This window comes from Oncorhynchus keta, chromosome 6 (genome assembly GCF_023373465.1).
Source record: "Oncorhynchus keta strain PuntledgeMale-10-30-2019 chromosome 6, Oket_V2, whole genome shotgun sequence".
NCBI classification, from domain to species: domain Eukaryota; kingdom Metazoa; phylum Chordata; class Actinopteri; order Salmoniformes; family Salmonidae; genus Oncorhynchus; species Oncorhynchus keta.
In genome coordinates this window covers 18247185-18263553 of record NC_068426.1, presented here as the reverse complement: position 1 = coordinate 18263553, position 16369 = coordinate 18247185, and the positions used below count along the sequence as shown (strand labels likewise).

Genomic DNA, 16369 nt, shown 5'->3' with positions numbered 1-16369 from the left:
AGGGGTTAACTGAAAAAGGCGGGGTTTAAACGCAACTATCCCGTAGGAAGTAATGTACAAACATATCTGAAAGAAAACGGCGATATAGGCAGCAAGAACCGTATGTTACAACGCACGTGGACTCGTATATCAGTTGTAATGTAACCAGTTAGTAAGCTACCTTCACAGTCTCGTGCTTGATCGAACGATGTTAAATCTTCGCGATTCTGCTGGCTTGTGATAAATGGTTGGTTTGAATAGTGCAACTGGGGACCAACGATGACCTCTCTTGATGAGATAGAGCAACATAAGAACTACAACTGGACTGTTGAATTTTCTACTATTTATCTTACTCGTAGCCATATCTTTGGATGCTGCTGCCAGCTAGCTAACCTAATTTCTTGCAACTAATGAATAGCTAAACGCCTAAAATGCCACTGCAAATAGGTGACTTGGTCGACATGCCGGTAGCTAATCACGTGGTTACTTGTTTGTACACGGGGGTACAACCATAGCTTTAATATGAATGACCAGGTTTCCATATGATTGAGAAGTAGCTACTCCCACACTGCAATTTGGTCTCGCACTGGCGGCCTCCGAGTTACAGTCCACGCAGTCTAGCTAGCTGAATTTCTACTAGTACTCTACGTCTACTTGTCAAGAATAGGAGGCGGTGGCAGCTGTGGTGTACATTTCTGCGTTCTTTATAGAGATCACTGCCAGGGTGAAATACTGCAGTTCATGTTTCAACAAGAAGTCAGTGTACTATCTTTTATGTCCGTCTTGTTCTTACCTTTTCCAAAACGAGAAGAGGAATATGTCTAGATATAACATTTACAGTCTTTTAGACTGGTTGTATGGCGGCGTGGACCCGAAGTTTGAAGGCAACGGGGGTCCAGAATGTGCCGCCTTTCTTGCACCCCAACAACGTCTCGGCGAGAGTTTTGTCATGGTTCTGATTTCCATCGTGGAAGTTGTCGTCGCACTGAGGAAAATCAAAATTTCTAACGAACTCAACGAGATAACGAAAGATGGTCCAAGCATAAAAGAGGACAGTTTGGGCAAGAACCTGTTGCTGGTTGCTTTGTGTATGACGTTTGGAGTTGAGGTTGGATTCAAATTCGCCAAAAAGACAGTGATATACCTACTGAATCCTTGTCATGTTGTGACCATGTTGCAGGTAAGATTGCTACAAGGCTGGGAATACTAGCAACGACCACTTTTTGCAAACATACATGGTGTTATTCACACAGGATTTAAACGTACTTTTAAAGGGGCAATCTGCTGTTGCATGTATACATGAATGATGTGTACCCACCCATTTGATTCTTGAAGAATGTAACTTCTAAATGTAACTTCTAAATGACTCGATAAATGTTGTAACCCATCAGAAGCAAAACTTGACCCATGTTTTTCTCAAATGTTTGTAAACAACCACTATAGCCTCCAAACATGGTTAAAACTATAGTTTTGATATCATGGATGGTCAGTCCTTCATCCATAGCGCTGTCTTTAAATTTGAGTGGTTACATTTCTCCAGCGCCATCCCTAATTTTTTTACGGAAACCGGGACTTGGCTATGGTTTCAACTGTTGATTGCCCGTTAAAGTTACTTTTGTCTTTTGGGGACTCGTATCTCACATTTGAAGTGTGAACTTGTTGTTTTAGTGTTGAATGTGCATTGAGCATTTCTGTGTAGAGTAGACTTACTCAATGTACACTGAACAAAAATTATAAGCACAACATGTAAAGTGTTGGTCGCATGTTTTATGAGCTGTATTAAAAAATCCTAGACATTTTAGGAACAAACACAACAAGCTTATTTCGGTAAACTTTTGTGCACATTTGTTTTCATCCCTGTTAGTGAGTATTTCTCCTTTGCCAAGATAATCCATCCACTTGACAGGTGTGGAATATCAAGATTCTGATTAAATAGCATGATTATTACACAGATGCATCTTGTGCTGGGGAAATAACAGGCAACTCTAAAATGTGCAATATTGTCACACAACACAATGCCACAGATGTCTCAAGTTTTGAGGGAGTGTACTATTGGCATGCTGACAGCAGGATTTCCACCAGAGCTGTTGCCAGATAATTGAATGTTCATTACTCTACCATAAGCCTCCTCCAACGTCATTTAGAGAATTTGGCAGTACATCCAACTGGCCTCGCAACCACAGACCACATGTATGGCGTTGTCTGGGCGAGTGGCTTGCTGATGTGAGTGCCTCATGTTGGGGTTATGGTATGGGTAGTCATAAGGTACAGACAACTAACACAATTACGTTTTATCGATGGCAATTTGAATGCACAGAGATACTGTAACGAGATCCTGAGGCCCATTGTTGTACCATTCATCTGCTTCAATCACCTCATGTTTCAGCATGATGATAGATGGTGCCATGTCTCAAGGATCTGTAAACACTTCCTGGAAGCTGAAAATGTCCTAGACGTGTACGACCGCATGTTCCAGTTTCCGCCAATATCTAGCAACTTTGCACAGCCAATGGAGAGGAGTGGGACAACGATACACCGGCCACAATCAACAGCCTGATCAACTCTATGCAAAGGATGTGTCGAGCTGCATCAGGCAAATTATGCATATACCCATAACCAGATACTGACTGGTTTTCTGATCCACACTAGAGGTCAACCGACTATGATTTTTCAACACCGATACCGATTATTGGAGGACCCAAAAAAGCCTATACCGATTAATCGGCCAATTTTTAAAAATGTTTACATTTATTTGTAATAATGACAATTACAACAATACTGAAAGAACACTTATTTTAAATTCATATAATACATCAATAATATCAATTTAGCCTCAAATAAATAATGAAACATGTTTAAATAATGCAAAAACAAAGTGTTGGCGAAGAACGTAAAAGTGCAATATGTGCCATGTAAAAAAGCTAACGTTTAAGTTCCTTGCTCAGAACATGAGAACATATGATAGCTGGTGGTTCCTTTTAACATGAGTCTTCAATATTCCCAGGTAAGAAGTTTTAGGTTGTAGTTATTATAGGAATTATAGGACTTTCTCTCTATACGATTTGTATTTCATATACCTTTGACTATTGGATGTTCTTATAGGCACTTTAATATTGCCAGTGTAACAGTATAGCTTCCGTCCCTCTCCTCGCTCGAACCAGGAACACATCGACAACAGCCACCTTCGAAGCAGCGTTACCCATGGAGAGCAAGGGGAACAACCACTCCAAGTCTCAGAGCAAGTGACGTTTGAAAAGCTATTAGCACACACCCCGCTAACTAGCTAGCCATTTCACATCGGTTACACCAGCCTAATCTCGGGAGTTGATAGGCTTGAAGTCATAAACAGCTCAATGCTTGAAGAATTGCGAAGAGCTGCTGGCAAACGCACGAAAGTACTGTTTGAAAGAATGCTTACGAGCCCTCTGCCTACCATCGCTCAGTCAGACTGTTCTATCAAATATCAAATCATAGACTTAATTATAACATAATAACACACAGAAATACAAGCCTTTGGTCATTAATATGGTCGAATCTGGAAACTATCATTTCGAAAACAAAACTGTTATTCTTACAGTGAAATACGGAACCGTTCCGTATTTTATCTAACAGGTGGCATCCCTAAGTCTAAATATTTCTGTTGCATTGCACAACCTTCAATGTTATGTCATAATTATGTACAATTATGGCAAATTAATTACTGCCTTTGTTAGGAATAAATGGACTTCACACAGTTCAGAATGAGCCAGGCGGCCCAAACTGCTGCATATACCGTGACTGCTTGCACGGAACGCAAGAGAAGTGACAATTTCCCTAGTTAAAATAAATTCATGTTAACAGGCAATATTAGCTAAATATGCAGGTTCAAAAATATATACTTGTGTATTGATTTTAAAGAAAGGCATTGATGGTTATCAAATCAAAATGTATTTGTCACATACACATGGAACTAGATTGGTTAGGTACATTGGTGCAACGACCAATTTTTTTCCCTCATATCTATCCTACCATGCCTTTCTAAGGTCTTCGAAAGCCAAGTCAACAAACAGATTACCGACCATTTTGAATCTCACCATACCTTCTCTGCTATGCAATCTGGTTTCAGAGCTGGTCATGGGTGCACCTCAGCCACGCTCAAGGTCCTAAACGATATCTTAACCGCCATCGATAAGAAACATTACTGTGCAGCCGTATTCATTGATCTGGCCAAGGCTTTCGACTCTGTCAATCACCACATCCTCATCGGCAGACTCGACAGCCTTGGTTTCTCAAATGATTGCCTCGCCTGGTTCACCAACTACTTCTCTGATAGAGTTCAGTGTGTCAAATCGGAGGGTCTGCTGTCCGGACCTCTGGCAGTCTATGGGGGTGCCACAGGGTTCAATTCTTGGACCGACTCTCTTCTCTGTATACATCAATGAGGTCGCTCTTGCTGCTGGTGAATCTCTGATCCACCTCTACGCAGACGACACCATTCTGTATACTTCTGGCCCTTCTTTGGACACTGTGTTAACAACCCTCCAGGCAAGCTTCAATGCCATACAACTCTCCTTCCGTGGCCTCCAATTGCTCTTAAATACAAGTAAAACTAAATGCATGCTCTTCAACCGATCGCTACATGCACCTGCCCGCCTGTCCAACATCACTACTCTGGACGGCTCTGACTTAGAATACGTGGACAACTACAAATACTTAGGTGTCTGGTTAGACTGTAAACTCTCCTTCCAGACCCATGTCAAACTCATCCAATCCAAAGTTAAATCTAGAATTGGCTTCCTATTTCGCAACAAAGCATCCTTCACTCATGCTGCCAAACATACCCTTGTAAAACTGACCATCCTACCAATCCTCGACTTTGGCGATGTCATTTACAAAATAGCCTCCAATACCCTACTCAACAAATTGGATGCAGTCTATCACAGTGCAATCCGTTTTGTCACCAAAGCCCCATATACTACCCACCATTGCGACCTGTACGCTCTCGTTGGCTGGCCCTCGCTTCATACTCGTCGCCAAACCCACTGGCTCCATGTCATCTACAAGACCCTGCTAGGTAAAGTCCCCCCTTATCTCAGCTCACTGGTCACCATAGCATCTCCCACCTGTAGCACACGCTCCAGCAGGTATATCTCTCTAGTCACCCCCAAAAACAATTCTTTCTTTGGCCGCCTCTCCTTCCAGTTCTCTGCTGCCAATGACTGGAATGAACTACAAAAATCTCTGAAACTGGAAACACTTATCTCCCTCACTAGCTTTAAGCACCAACTGTCAGAGCAGCTCACAGATTACTGCACCTGTACATAGCCCACGTATAATTTAGCCCAAACAACTACCTCTTTCCCTACTGTAATACTTAAATTAATTTATTTTGCTCCTTTGCACCCCATTATTTTTATTTCTACTTTGCACATTCTTCCATTGCAAATCTTCCATTCCAGTGTTTTACTTGCTATATTGTATTTACTTTGCCACCATGGCCTTTTTTGCCTTTACCTCCCTTATCTCACCTCATTTGCTCACATCATATATAGACTTGTTTATACTGTATTATTGACTGTATGTTTGTTTTACTCCATGTGTAACTTTGTCGTTGTATGTGTCGAACTGCTTTGCTTTATCTTGGCCAGGTCGCAATTGTAAATGAGAACTTGTTCTCAACTTGCCTACCTGGTTAAATAAAGGTGAAATAAATCAAATACATTTTAACAATGCGCTTGTTAAATCGTCACCTGTTTCTCAAAGAAGGCTGTGATTCGATGAGAAATGAACAGGCACCGCATCGATTATATGCAATGCAGGACATGCTAGATAACTACACATGGTGGTTGATATTACTAGTTTAACTAGTGATTATGTTAAGATTGATTGTTTTTTATAAGATAAGTTTAATGCTAGCTAGCAACTTACCTTGGCTTCTTGCTGCCCTCGTGTAACAGGTAGTCAGCCTGCCACGTAGGCTCCTCGTGGAGTGCAATGTAAGGCAGGTGGTTAGAGCGTTGAACTAGTAACCGGAAGGTTGCAAAAACGAATCCCCGAGCTGACAAGGTAAAAACCTGTCGTTCTGCCCCTGAGCAAGGCAGTTAACCCACCGTTCCTATTCCGTCATTGAAAATAAGAATGTGTTCTTAACTGACTTGACTAGTTAAATAAAGGTGTAAAAAAAAAAAAATCGGCAAATCGGTGTCCAATAATACAGCTGACCGATTATGAAAACTCGAAATCGGCCCCAATTAATCGGCCATTCCGATTAATCGGTCCGTATACAAAGATTGTCTCTCTCTGTTCCAGCACATTATGCACTATTTACACAATGGATGGTTCTAATCCTGAATGCTGATGGGTGAAAACCGTATTCTAGCCGGTGTCTATTCCACAAATTACCACCGGCTAAATCTATGATGTTAAAATGCCTATTTACTCTGTAAATTTACTCTGTTACTCAATCCACTGTCTCATCAGCCCAGCCAGTCAATTTATAAACTTGATCTCTACTATAAAAAGCATCCAGACATGATCTCATATTTCTTTTAGACTAACATTTAGTTTTCAATAGCGGAGATTTGTGTAAGCCTTAGTTGGTCTCTGACATTTGGAACATTGTTTCAATATTCAAATTCGATCTCCAGCTGTCCCATAGTAATGAATGAGTCGGGACCAGACAGGCAGGCAGTGTTTCTCAGTCAGTCAAAATCATGAATGAATTAGCTGGCATCAATTTATGGATATATACAATGAAATGTCATTTAAAAAAAGGTGCATGATGAGGTTCAACTACTGTAGTTTAGTCTTTCCAGCTTCAGTTTGAAATGATTGTCTTAGCTGTGTTGTTGGCTAGCTCCTCTGATCAAGTGTCCTGACGAATGAGCACATTTTCTATGCTAGGCGAAATCGTGCTTCATTAGCTCATTGTTATGGTTGTATCCAAATAAATATCACTAGAAAACAGCTTTTGCAAATGCAGCTACTTCGTTGTTGTTTTGCCTTCACTTTTTGATGTGACTGTAAGTTAGCCGTAGTTGGCTAGCTAGCAAGCACGGAATCAGAACGTTGCCAGCCAGTATGGCAATGGAACATTTAGAACGAACGACTGGTTCGCGTCCATAGATACAGAACAAAAAGACTGAACGACTGGGTTGCGTCTCTGGCAACCGGACCAATAGAATGAACGACCAAGCCGGCTTGGGTAGAAACCCTAGATTTGTGTCGGGACTATATCTTGTGGAAGGATGAAATAGTATGACTAAATTTAAGTAACGTTTTTAATGGAAATCTGTCAAACATTATTTTAATATGTTAGGAACCGGTTGTGATAATGATAATGCCGCAGAAGCCGGCCCATGCCAATATATCCTCCAAACACCGGCTTCTCGGGCATTATCACTTAAGTAAACTTAAGTAAGCATGTTATCTGCCTCTCTGTAAAACCGTTCTGCATAGGTTTACCATCGTGTCCAATATTTTAACTTTCCTTCTTGTGTTTTTACTCTACATCTTATTGTGCACTGATTTCAGGAACATCTTTCATGTGGCTATGGAAATACCTATGTAGTTTACAACGGAATCTGCCTTTACTTGCAGTGGCATCCAGAAAGATTGTATCACTTATGAATGCATTAGTGATGGGGGAAATTGAAGTCAAAGTAATGTATTTTAATAGGATGAAACATTCCTTAACCAGTGAAAGCTGCATGCATAATCTGACATGGGAAACCAATTCACTAGCCTCTCCCTGTTCCTTGAGTTATCATGTTGTAGCTTCAATTAAGGGAGTCCTGGTGGCGAGGAGGGGACTAGATAGAAACACATGGTGAAGGAAAGGAGAAGAAACGCTGGCAGGTAGGGGGAATGTATCTTGACTAGCTGCCCACCTAGTACACAATGAGGGGTTTGTTGTTCAGTCAGCCTCAGTCTGAACATGAGGTGTGGGCTGTGAGTGTGTCTACTGAGCTGACATTTGGAGAGCACTCAACACAGGGGGTATTGAGAAGGTAGGGGCTCATCTGTTGTAATGTTGTGCATTAGTATCCCCCACTTCCCAAAGTGGTGTGCTGCGGTGCACTGTAATTGTCTGATCTTATCCCACTCAATTTAACTGAGAGGATCATGTTGAATCGTGTAAAGGGCAATGTCATCAGTTTCAGATCATTGATCAGAAAAATGGCATGTTACAATATTGCAGTCATCAAGAAAGTATGTTTTATTTGGCTCTGAAGTCCAAGGCTATCCAACATGTCAACGGAAAGAGTGGTTAGAACCTGTTACTTGGGCTGACACCATTTAGTCCACTGGTTGATTAGTTTGGTCGATAAGCTGTTAATTGACCAAGATTTCTTTAGTCGTTTGGTCAAAAAATGTAAAAAAATCATGGTGTACAAGACACCTGGCTGATTCGTGCCTGTGAGTGGACTGATCCATTGTGGAGGCTGTTGGGGTGACACAGTCCAGCAGTCTAAGACGTGCTACTGAAAATTGTATATGGTTATTATATTTATATTATATATGGTTAGAATGACATTTTATAGCATCCGTTTTCTCCCGCATTTGGATAATGGTCTATGACCGCGGTTCTGAAACGCACACGTGCTTGTTGAATTGGTGCCTTTTCCGAGACCATGTTGCTATGTGCATAATAGCCTAGTTAACCAGCATATTGGTGTTGAGAACAGTGCGGGGGGGTGTGGGGGGGGGGGGAACGAGAAAACAGTCCTTGCCTTAATTGTCTAAGAAAAGTGAGGAGAGGAAACCTCAACTAAACTAGGACTGTAATCAATAGCTTAACTGTTGAATGTGCCTGGCTTTAGAAAGGATCCATATACAGTATCAGTCAAGTTTGGGGATACTTACTCATTCCAGGGTTTTTCTTTATTTTTACTGTTTTCTAAAATAAAGAATAATATTGAAGACATCGAAAGTATGAAATGACAACATGGAATCATGTAGTAACCAAAAAAGTGTTAAACAAATCAAAATCCATTTTAGATTTTTTAAAGTAGCCACCTTTTTCCTTGATAGCTTTGCACACTCTTGGCATTCCCTCAAACAGCTTCATGAGGTAGTCACCTGGAATGCATTTCAATTAACAGGTGTGCCTTAAGTTCATTTGTGGAATTTCTTTCCTCTGTAATGTGTCATCACTTGATCGTTTATGCGTCTGTACTTGAATAGACTTTCAAAGTTTTGTACAATTTTAAGAATTATGGAGGCCACTGTGTTCTTGGTGACCTTAAAAGCTGCATAATTGTTTTGTACCCTTCCCCAGATCTGTGCCTTGACACAGTCATGTCTCGGAGCTCTACGGACAATTCCTTCGACCTCATTGCTTGGTTTATGCTCTGACATGCACTGTCAACTGTGGGACCTTTTTAGATAGACGTGTGTGCCTTTCCAAATCATGTCCAATTGAATTCCAATCAAGTTTGCAAACATCTCAAGGATGATCAATGGAAACAGAATGCACCTGAGCTCAATTTCCACTTTTGTTTTTCTTCATAAATTTGCAAACATTTCTAAAAACCTGTTTTCACTTTGTCATTATGGGGTATTGTGTGTGGATTGAATGGGTATTTTTGTTTTTTTTCTTAAATCCATTTTAGAATAAGGCTGTAACAGAATGTGGAAAAAGTCGAGGGGTCTGAATACTTTCCGACTGCACTAATATATATATATTACACACAGTTGAAGTCAGAAGTTTACATACACTTAGGTTGGAGTCAGTAACTCATTTTTCAACCACTCCACAAATTTCTTGTCCTAACCGACTTGCCAAAACTATAGTTTGTTAACATCTACTTTGTGCATGATACCAGTAATTTTTCCAGCAATTGTTTACAGACAACTTATTTAACTTATAATTCACTGTATCACAATTCCAGTGGGTCACATACACTAACTTGACTGTGCCTTTTAAACAGCTTGGAAAATTCCAGAAAATTATGTCATGGCCTTAGAAGCTTCTGATGGGCTAATTTGAGGTGTACCTGTGGATTTATTTAAAGGCCTACCTTTAAACTCTGCCTCCGCTTGACATCATGGGAAAATCAAAAGAAATCAGACAAGACCTCAGAAAAAAAATGTAGACCGCCACAAGTCTGGTTCATCCTTGGGAACAATTTCCAAAAGCCTGAAGGTACCACATTCTGTACAAACAATAGTACACAAGTATAAACACTATGGGACCAAGTTGCCGTCATACCGCTCAGGAAGGAGACTTGTTCTGTCTCCTAGAGATGACCGTACTTTGGTGCGAAAAGTGCAAATCAATCCCAGAACAACAGCAAAGGACCTTGTGAAGATACTTTTGTATCCATTTCCTACATCATCTATATCCACAGCAAAATGAGTCCTATATCGACATAACCTGAGAGGCGCTCAGCAAGAAAGAAGCCACTGCTCCAAAACCGCCATTAAAAAGCCAGACTACGGTTTGCAACTGCACATGGGGACAAAGATCATACTATTTGGAGAAATGTCCTCTGGTCTGATGAAATAAAAATAGAACTGTTTAGCCATAATGACCATCGTTATGTTTGGATGAAAAAGGGGGACGCTTGCAAGCTGAAGAACACCATCCCAACCATGAAGCACAGGGGTGGCAACATCATGTTGTGGGGGTGCTTGCTGCAGGAGGGACTGGTGCACTTCACAAAATAGATGGCATGAGGAAGGGAAATTATGTGGATATATTGAAGCGACATCGGTCAGAAAGTTAAAATTTGGTCGCAAATGGGTCTTCCAAATGGACAATGACCCCAAGCATACTTCCAAAGTTGTGGCAAAATGGCTTAAGGACTTAAGCCCTGACCTCAACCCCATAGAAAATTTGTGGGCAGAACTGAAAAAGTGTGTGCAAGCAAGGAGACCTACAAACCTGACTTGGTTACACCAGCTCTGTCAGGAAGAATGGGCCACAATTCACCCAACTTATTGTGGGATGCTTGTGGAAGACTACCAGAAACATTTGACCCAAGTTAAACAATTGAAAGGGAATGCTACCAAATACTAATTGAGTGTATGTAAACTTCTGACCCACAGAGAATGTGATGAAAGTAATAAAAGCTGAACTAATAATTCTCTTTACTATTCTGACATTTCACATTCTTAGGATCACCACTTTATTTTATCTGACCTAAGACAGGGAATTTTTGCTAGGATTAAATGTCAGGAATTGTGAAACTGAGTTTAAATGTATTTGTGCTAATGTGTATGTAAACTTCTGACTTAAACTAATATGTGTGTGTGTGTGTGTGTGTGTGTGTGTGTATTCCAAGACATTGAACTGTTTCCCCGTAAACCACGTTCCCCGTCTTGCTTTAGCAGTATGCTTAGGGTCATTGTTCTGCTGGAAGGTGTCCCAGTCTCAAATCTCTGCAAGACTGAAACCGTTTCCCCTCAAGAATTTCCCTGTATTTAGAGCCATCCATCATTCCTTCAATTCTGACCAGTTTCCCAGTCCCTGCTGATGGAAAACCATCCCCACAGCATGATGCTGCCATGCTGGACACTCTTCCGTAAAGCCCAGCTCTATGGAGTGTATGGCTTAAAGTGGCCCATAGTCCTATGGACATACACTTTGCAGCTCCTTCAGGGTTATCTTTGTTGCCTCTGGTTGATGCCCTCCTTGCCTGGTGGTGCCATATTCTTCAATTTGTTTAAATAATGGATTTAATGGTGCTCCGTGGGATGTTCAAAGTTTCAGATTTTTTAAATAACCCAACCCTGATCTGTACTTCTCCATAACTTTGTCCCTGACCTGTTTGGAGAGCTCCCTGGTCTTCATAGTGCCGCTTGCTTGGTGGTGCCCCTTGCTTAGTGGTGTTGCAGACTCTGGGGCCTTTCAGAACAGGTGTGTGTGTATATACAGTGGGGCAAAAAAAGTATTTACTCAGCCACCAATTGTGCAAGTTCTCCCACTTAAAAAGATGAGAGGCCTGTAATTTTCATCATAGGTACACTTTAACTATGAGAGACAAAATTAGAAAAAAAATGGTGGAAAATAAGTGGGGGTGAATACTTTTGCAAGGCACTGTACCTCCAGTGTTACATTTTTTAAATAAGCATTTACATCAAGCAAAGTGAGTGCAGTCTAATCTTTTAAATTTGTACAATTCTTCTTGTATCAATGACCAACAGCCATATCTATGCAATCAGTCACTCTGATGACTGTATATGAAGCACCTTTTCACAGGCTTGCCAGCTGTTTGACTGTTTATCTGACTTGTTTGCACTAGACCAATATTTGTCTGGTAAATAAGGAGAAGTCATAGTTCTGCCCGCCTCCTAGAGACTACTGGGAGATGCCTTTCACTGCCAATTCCACTTACCGTTTACTATTCTGGAAACTCTTTTTATCCTGGTCAATGTTAACCAGGGGTTTAGAGTTACAGGTCTGCGCTGTGGCCCCTCATTAGCATATGTCTCGTGTCTGGTCAGTCTGTGGACAAAGATAAGCTGCTGTGACTTATTGTGGAGTAAGTTGGAGGTTTTGCGTGGAAAGGAACAGTGGATTCTTTTGCTATAGAACAGTGGGTCTTAACAGGGTTTACTTTGGTACCCAAATTTCACCAGGTTGTCAGTTTCGAGCAAATATTCGCATCCCAATTTTTATTTTTATGCCAAAATACAAGCTGGAAAAATATGTTTAATTCTATATTGATAGTAAATGTAGCAATTATTTGACAAGGGAACAACATTCCCACCTTTTTCATTGTCAATAATTTAAATATTGTCCATATTCTTGATGAAGAATGTTAATAAGCTCACTGGTTTGAGATCACAAAATCAACCAAATCTGCTAAAAAGCTCTGCTAACAGCTCTATATTAAAAATACTGTGATTGAAGAAAAATTGTTCAGATTTAAATTCTTTTTTTTTTTTAGGTTCTTTACAATTTCTACACTTCCTGGTTTTAGTTGTTTAAGTTCAGTCAGGAGTATCGCCCCCGGCTATTATTTTCATTTTTTTCCTCCAACACCCACAACTTATTCAAAATCTCCTGCGGGGTCAAGACCCACGAGTTGAGAATCTCTGCTATATAATATGCAACAACGACAACTAGGCTTGGCCGGTATACTGGAGTATTTTGGTAAAAGCCACAATGGTTTTCCAATACCGTTGAAACTATGTATTTTAAGTTTAATATATTTGAATTCAGGATGCACAATAATATCGGTGAACATATCGGAATCGGCCGAAATTAGCTAAAAATGACAACATCGGTATCGGCCCGGTGTCTAGTTTAACACTGATGTGCAAAATCGATGTCAAAGCTGACGTGCATACCTTTTATAACATAGGTACATGACATAATGGCACTACACATGCAACACAGCATTCCTAACCTAGCCCACAATGTCTGCTGCCTGGTTCGAGCAGTCAACAAGTCGAGCAGTCATTTGAAAGAGTAAGTAAGAATTTCAGTGAGACAACTCAAAGGCAAAATCCATTCATGCCAAGATAATGGTATTCATTGACCTTGGCTATCAACTGTTCTCTGTCGTGGGTGACGTTGGCTTTCGCTGACTGGTCGAGCACCGGTACACATTTTGCTCTACCAGAGTTACACAGTAATAGCTATTAGCTTCATGACATACTATGGAACACCGTTTGGGTCTGCGTGTCAAAGAAAATACACGTCAAATAACACTATTTGACGAGTCCTAACACTTTTTGACGCACTAAATAAGCTTTTAATTTGACATGTAGGCTACTGCTCGACTAATCTCGGTCGACCAACAGCTTATCGATCAGTCTACTAAATGGGGTCAGCCCTACAAGGCTGTGGGTAATATCAAACAGAGATACCTTGGTCAGTTGATCACTTCTCTTTCCATGACAGACTAAAGCAGGTGAACTCTATCCCTTATTGATGTAATTTGTTAAATATACCTCAGTCAGTGTAGATGAAAGGGAGGAGACTTGTTAAAGTATGATTTTTAAGCTGAGACAATTAAAACATGGATTGACAACAAATGTAAGTGCCTTTGAATGGGGTATGGTGGTAGGTGCCAGGGACACCGGTTTGTGTCAAGAACTGCAACACTGCTGGGTTTCCTATGTGTATCAAGAATGGTCCACCACCCAAAGGACGTCCAGCCAACTTGACAGAACTTTGGGAAGCATTGGAGTCAACATGGGCCAGCGTCCCTGTGGAACGCTTTCGACATCTTGTGGAGTCCATGCCCCGACAAATTGAGGCTGTTCTGCGGCGGGCTTCCCATTGTTACTCACCACTGTGTCATCTCGCTGTAACAAAAGCACAGCATGCGCACATAACGAATGCTTTGCCCTGTCATTATCTCGTTAGATAGAACTCAAGATGTTGTCCCTGGAAGGAGGTTTCCAGAGGTGTATGTCTCAGGATGTTCGATTGAATGGGAATAACCATTCTCTGGAGATCAATTATCCTGAGAACGAATGCTAATTGGTCTTTGGGGGAGATGGGTCCACCTATGGTTTCCATAAGGGTTTACTGCACTGAACAACAAAGAAGTAGATGACAACATGGCATAACCCAGTCAAGCTAAGAGTAGAATGCTATAGTGCTCTAGTACAAGGAAACCTGTTCCTGGGGCCCACACTCGGTGGAAATGTAGTTTTTTTTTTTCCCCCCTAGCACTACACAGCGGATTCAAATAACTAACTCATCAAACTTTGATTATTTGAATCCACTTAATAGTGCTAGGTCTAAAAACTAAGCTCCCTGCCTGCCCACCTTGGTCCTGGGAAACACTGCTCTAGTATCACAGCCCCACCCAGCAGGGTATAGCATGGGGCCTTCTCTTGGTGCTGCATATTCAATTAGGCTACCTGCGTCGACATGCAAATAAGCACGCACCAGTCTTTACATGTATTGGCCAAAAACTCTTTGTTGTCAGATACCATACCAGTGAGTAAACCTGCAAATTTGTATGGCAAAACCTAATTTACATCCAAGACATGCTTGTTCCTGTTTTGTGTTAAGGCATTTACAAAACCCAAGCAGAGTCTCTGGGCAGAGAGGTGGGTAGGCAGGCAGGCAGCTCTGTGGCTGGAGAAGGATGAGTGTGTAAAGCGGCCTATTCTTCTTGAGGGAAGAGCAGTGCGCAGCATCAGAACACAGGGTTCTGGCCTTGACAGACCAAGATATTCAGAATGTCACATCTGGCTGAGAAAATGTCCACCAAAACAGAACACTACTAGCAGTCTAGCACAATACTCACGGATACGAAGGCATGCTCACACAAGTGCAATGAATAAATATTTGCAAACGGGTCATTTTACAGTTTAGTCATGTTGCAGACGCTCTTATCCAGAAGGACTTACAGTTAGTGCAGTCATCTGACTCTGGGGAAGTAGATAAAGGGCCTCATTTGCCAAAATCCCGAAGATTCCCTTTAAGATAGCTAGGTGGGACAGCAACATCTCAGTCATAGTAAGTACATGTTTCCTCAAAGTAGCTATCAGCAAAGTCAGCGCTAGTAGGGTGGGAAGAGTCAAGTGCGAGTTAGTTTACTGGTTCCACCATTGAGGTGCCAGGACAGAGAAGAGCTTGGATTGGGCTGAGCGGGAGCTGCCCTCCCGTAGGGGTGGGAGGGCCAAGACACTAGAGGTGCCAGAACGGAGTAGTCCGGTTGTAGGATTTGAGCATAGCCTAAAGGTAGGGAGGGGCAGTTCCTCTTGCTGCTCCGTAGGCAAGTACCATGGTCTTGTAGTGGATGTGAGTGATGATTTGACTGGGAGCCAGTGGAGTGTGTGGAAGAGTGGTGTGACATGGGAAAACCTGAAGGTTGAACACCAGGCGGGCTGTGGCATTCTGGATAAGTTGCAGGGTTTGATGGTAATAAAATATTCATACTAATTTCCTTTCGGCTCCATCATTCAGAGCATCTGCCATTTTAAAATGTCATCTGCTTTAGGTTAGTAGCTTATGCAGTAAATGACAGTTGAGAAGGTTGTAAGTGTTCACTTTATCCATTGTTCGGTACGTTTACATGCACACAATAATACGATTATTGTGAATACTCAGATTTAATATAATAGTTTAAAAAGTATACCTGCTTTGCAAGAAGAAAGATTTCCCTCAATCCTGTTTACATGGACACATCTGAAATCAGACTACCTGATGGGACTTCGATGAATGTAGAAAATCGGCAATCAAAATAAACATTATCACAGCGACCATGTTTTTTTTTTTTTTGGAGACGTGTGTATGTGAGAATGCATACTTTCAGTTTTTCCGAACTCACTTCCCTCCCGCAAAAGAGTGAGGCTTGGACTGCTTGTGCAAGCATGTGTGCAGATCACTGGAACTGATGTGTAGTTATCTTTGATAACTCTTCCCTGACTAATTGACAAATGATTAGATAAGAGTATAGTCTCACAAAATGTTGCATGTCAGCAATCAAGTTTAAGA

The 16369-nt window shown here is 41.3% G+C and overlaps 1 protein-coding gene across 2 annotated transcripts in view; it reads left to right on the top strand.

Moving 5' to 3' along the window:
* Positions 1-16369, top strand: part of LOC118385145 (transmembrane protein 164-like) — a 36121-nt gene continuing 19752 nt past the window's right edge. The window contains exon 1 of one of the 2 annotated variants that reach the window (XM_035772040.2): positions 1-1159. In XM_035772040.2, the coding sequence (XP_035627933.1) occupies positions 797-1159 (363 nt within the window). In that variant the 5' untranslated portion in view covers positions 1-796. The remainder of the gene's footprint in view (positions 1160-16369) is intronic. The other variant, XM_035772039.2, reaches the window with a different exon arrangement.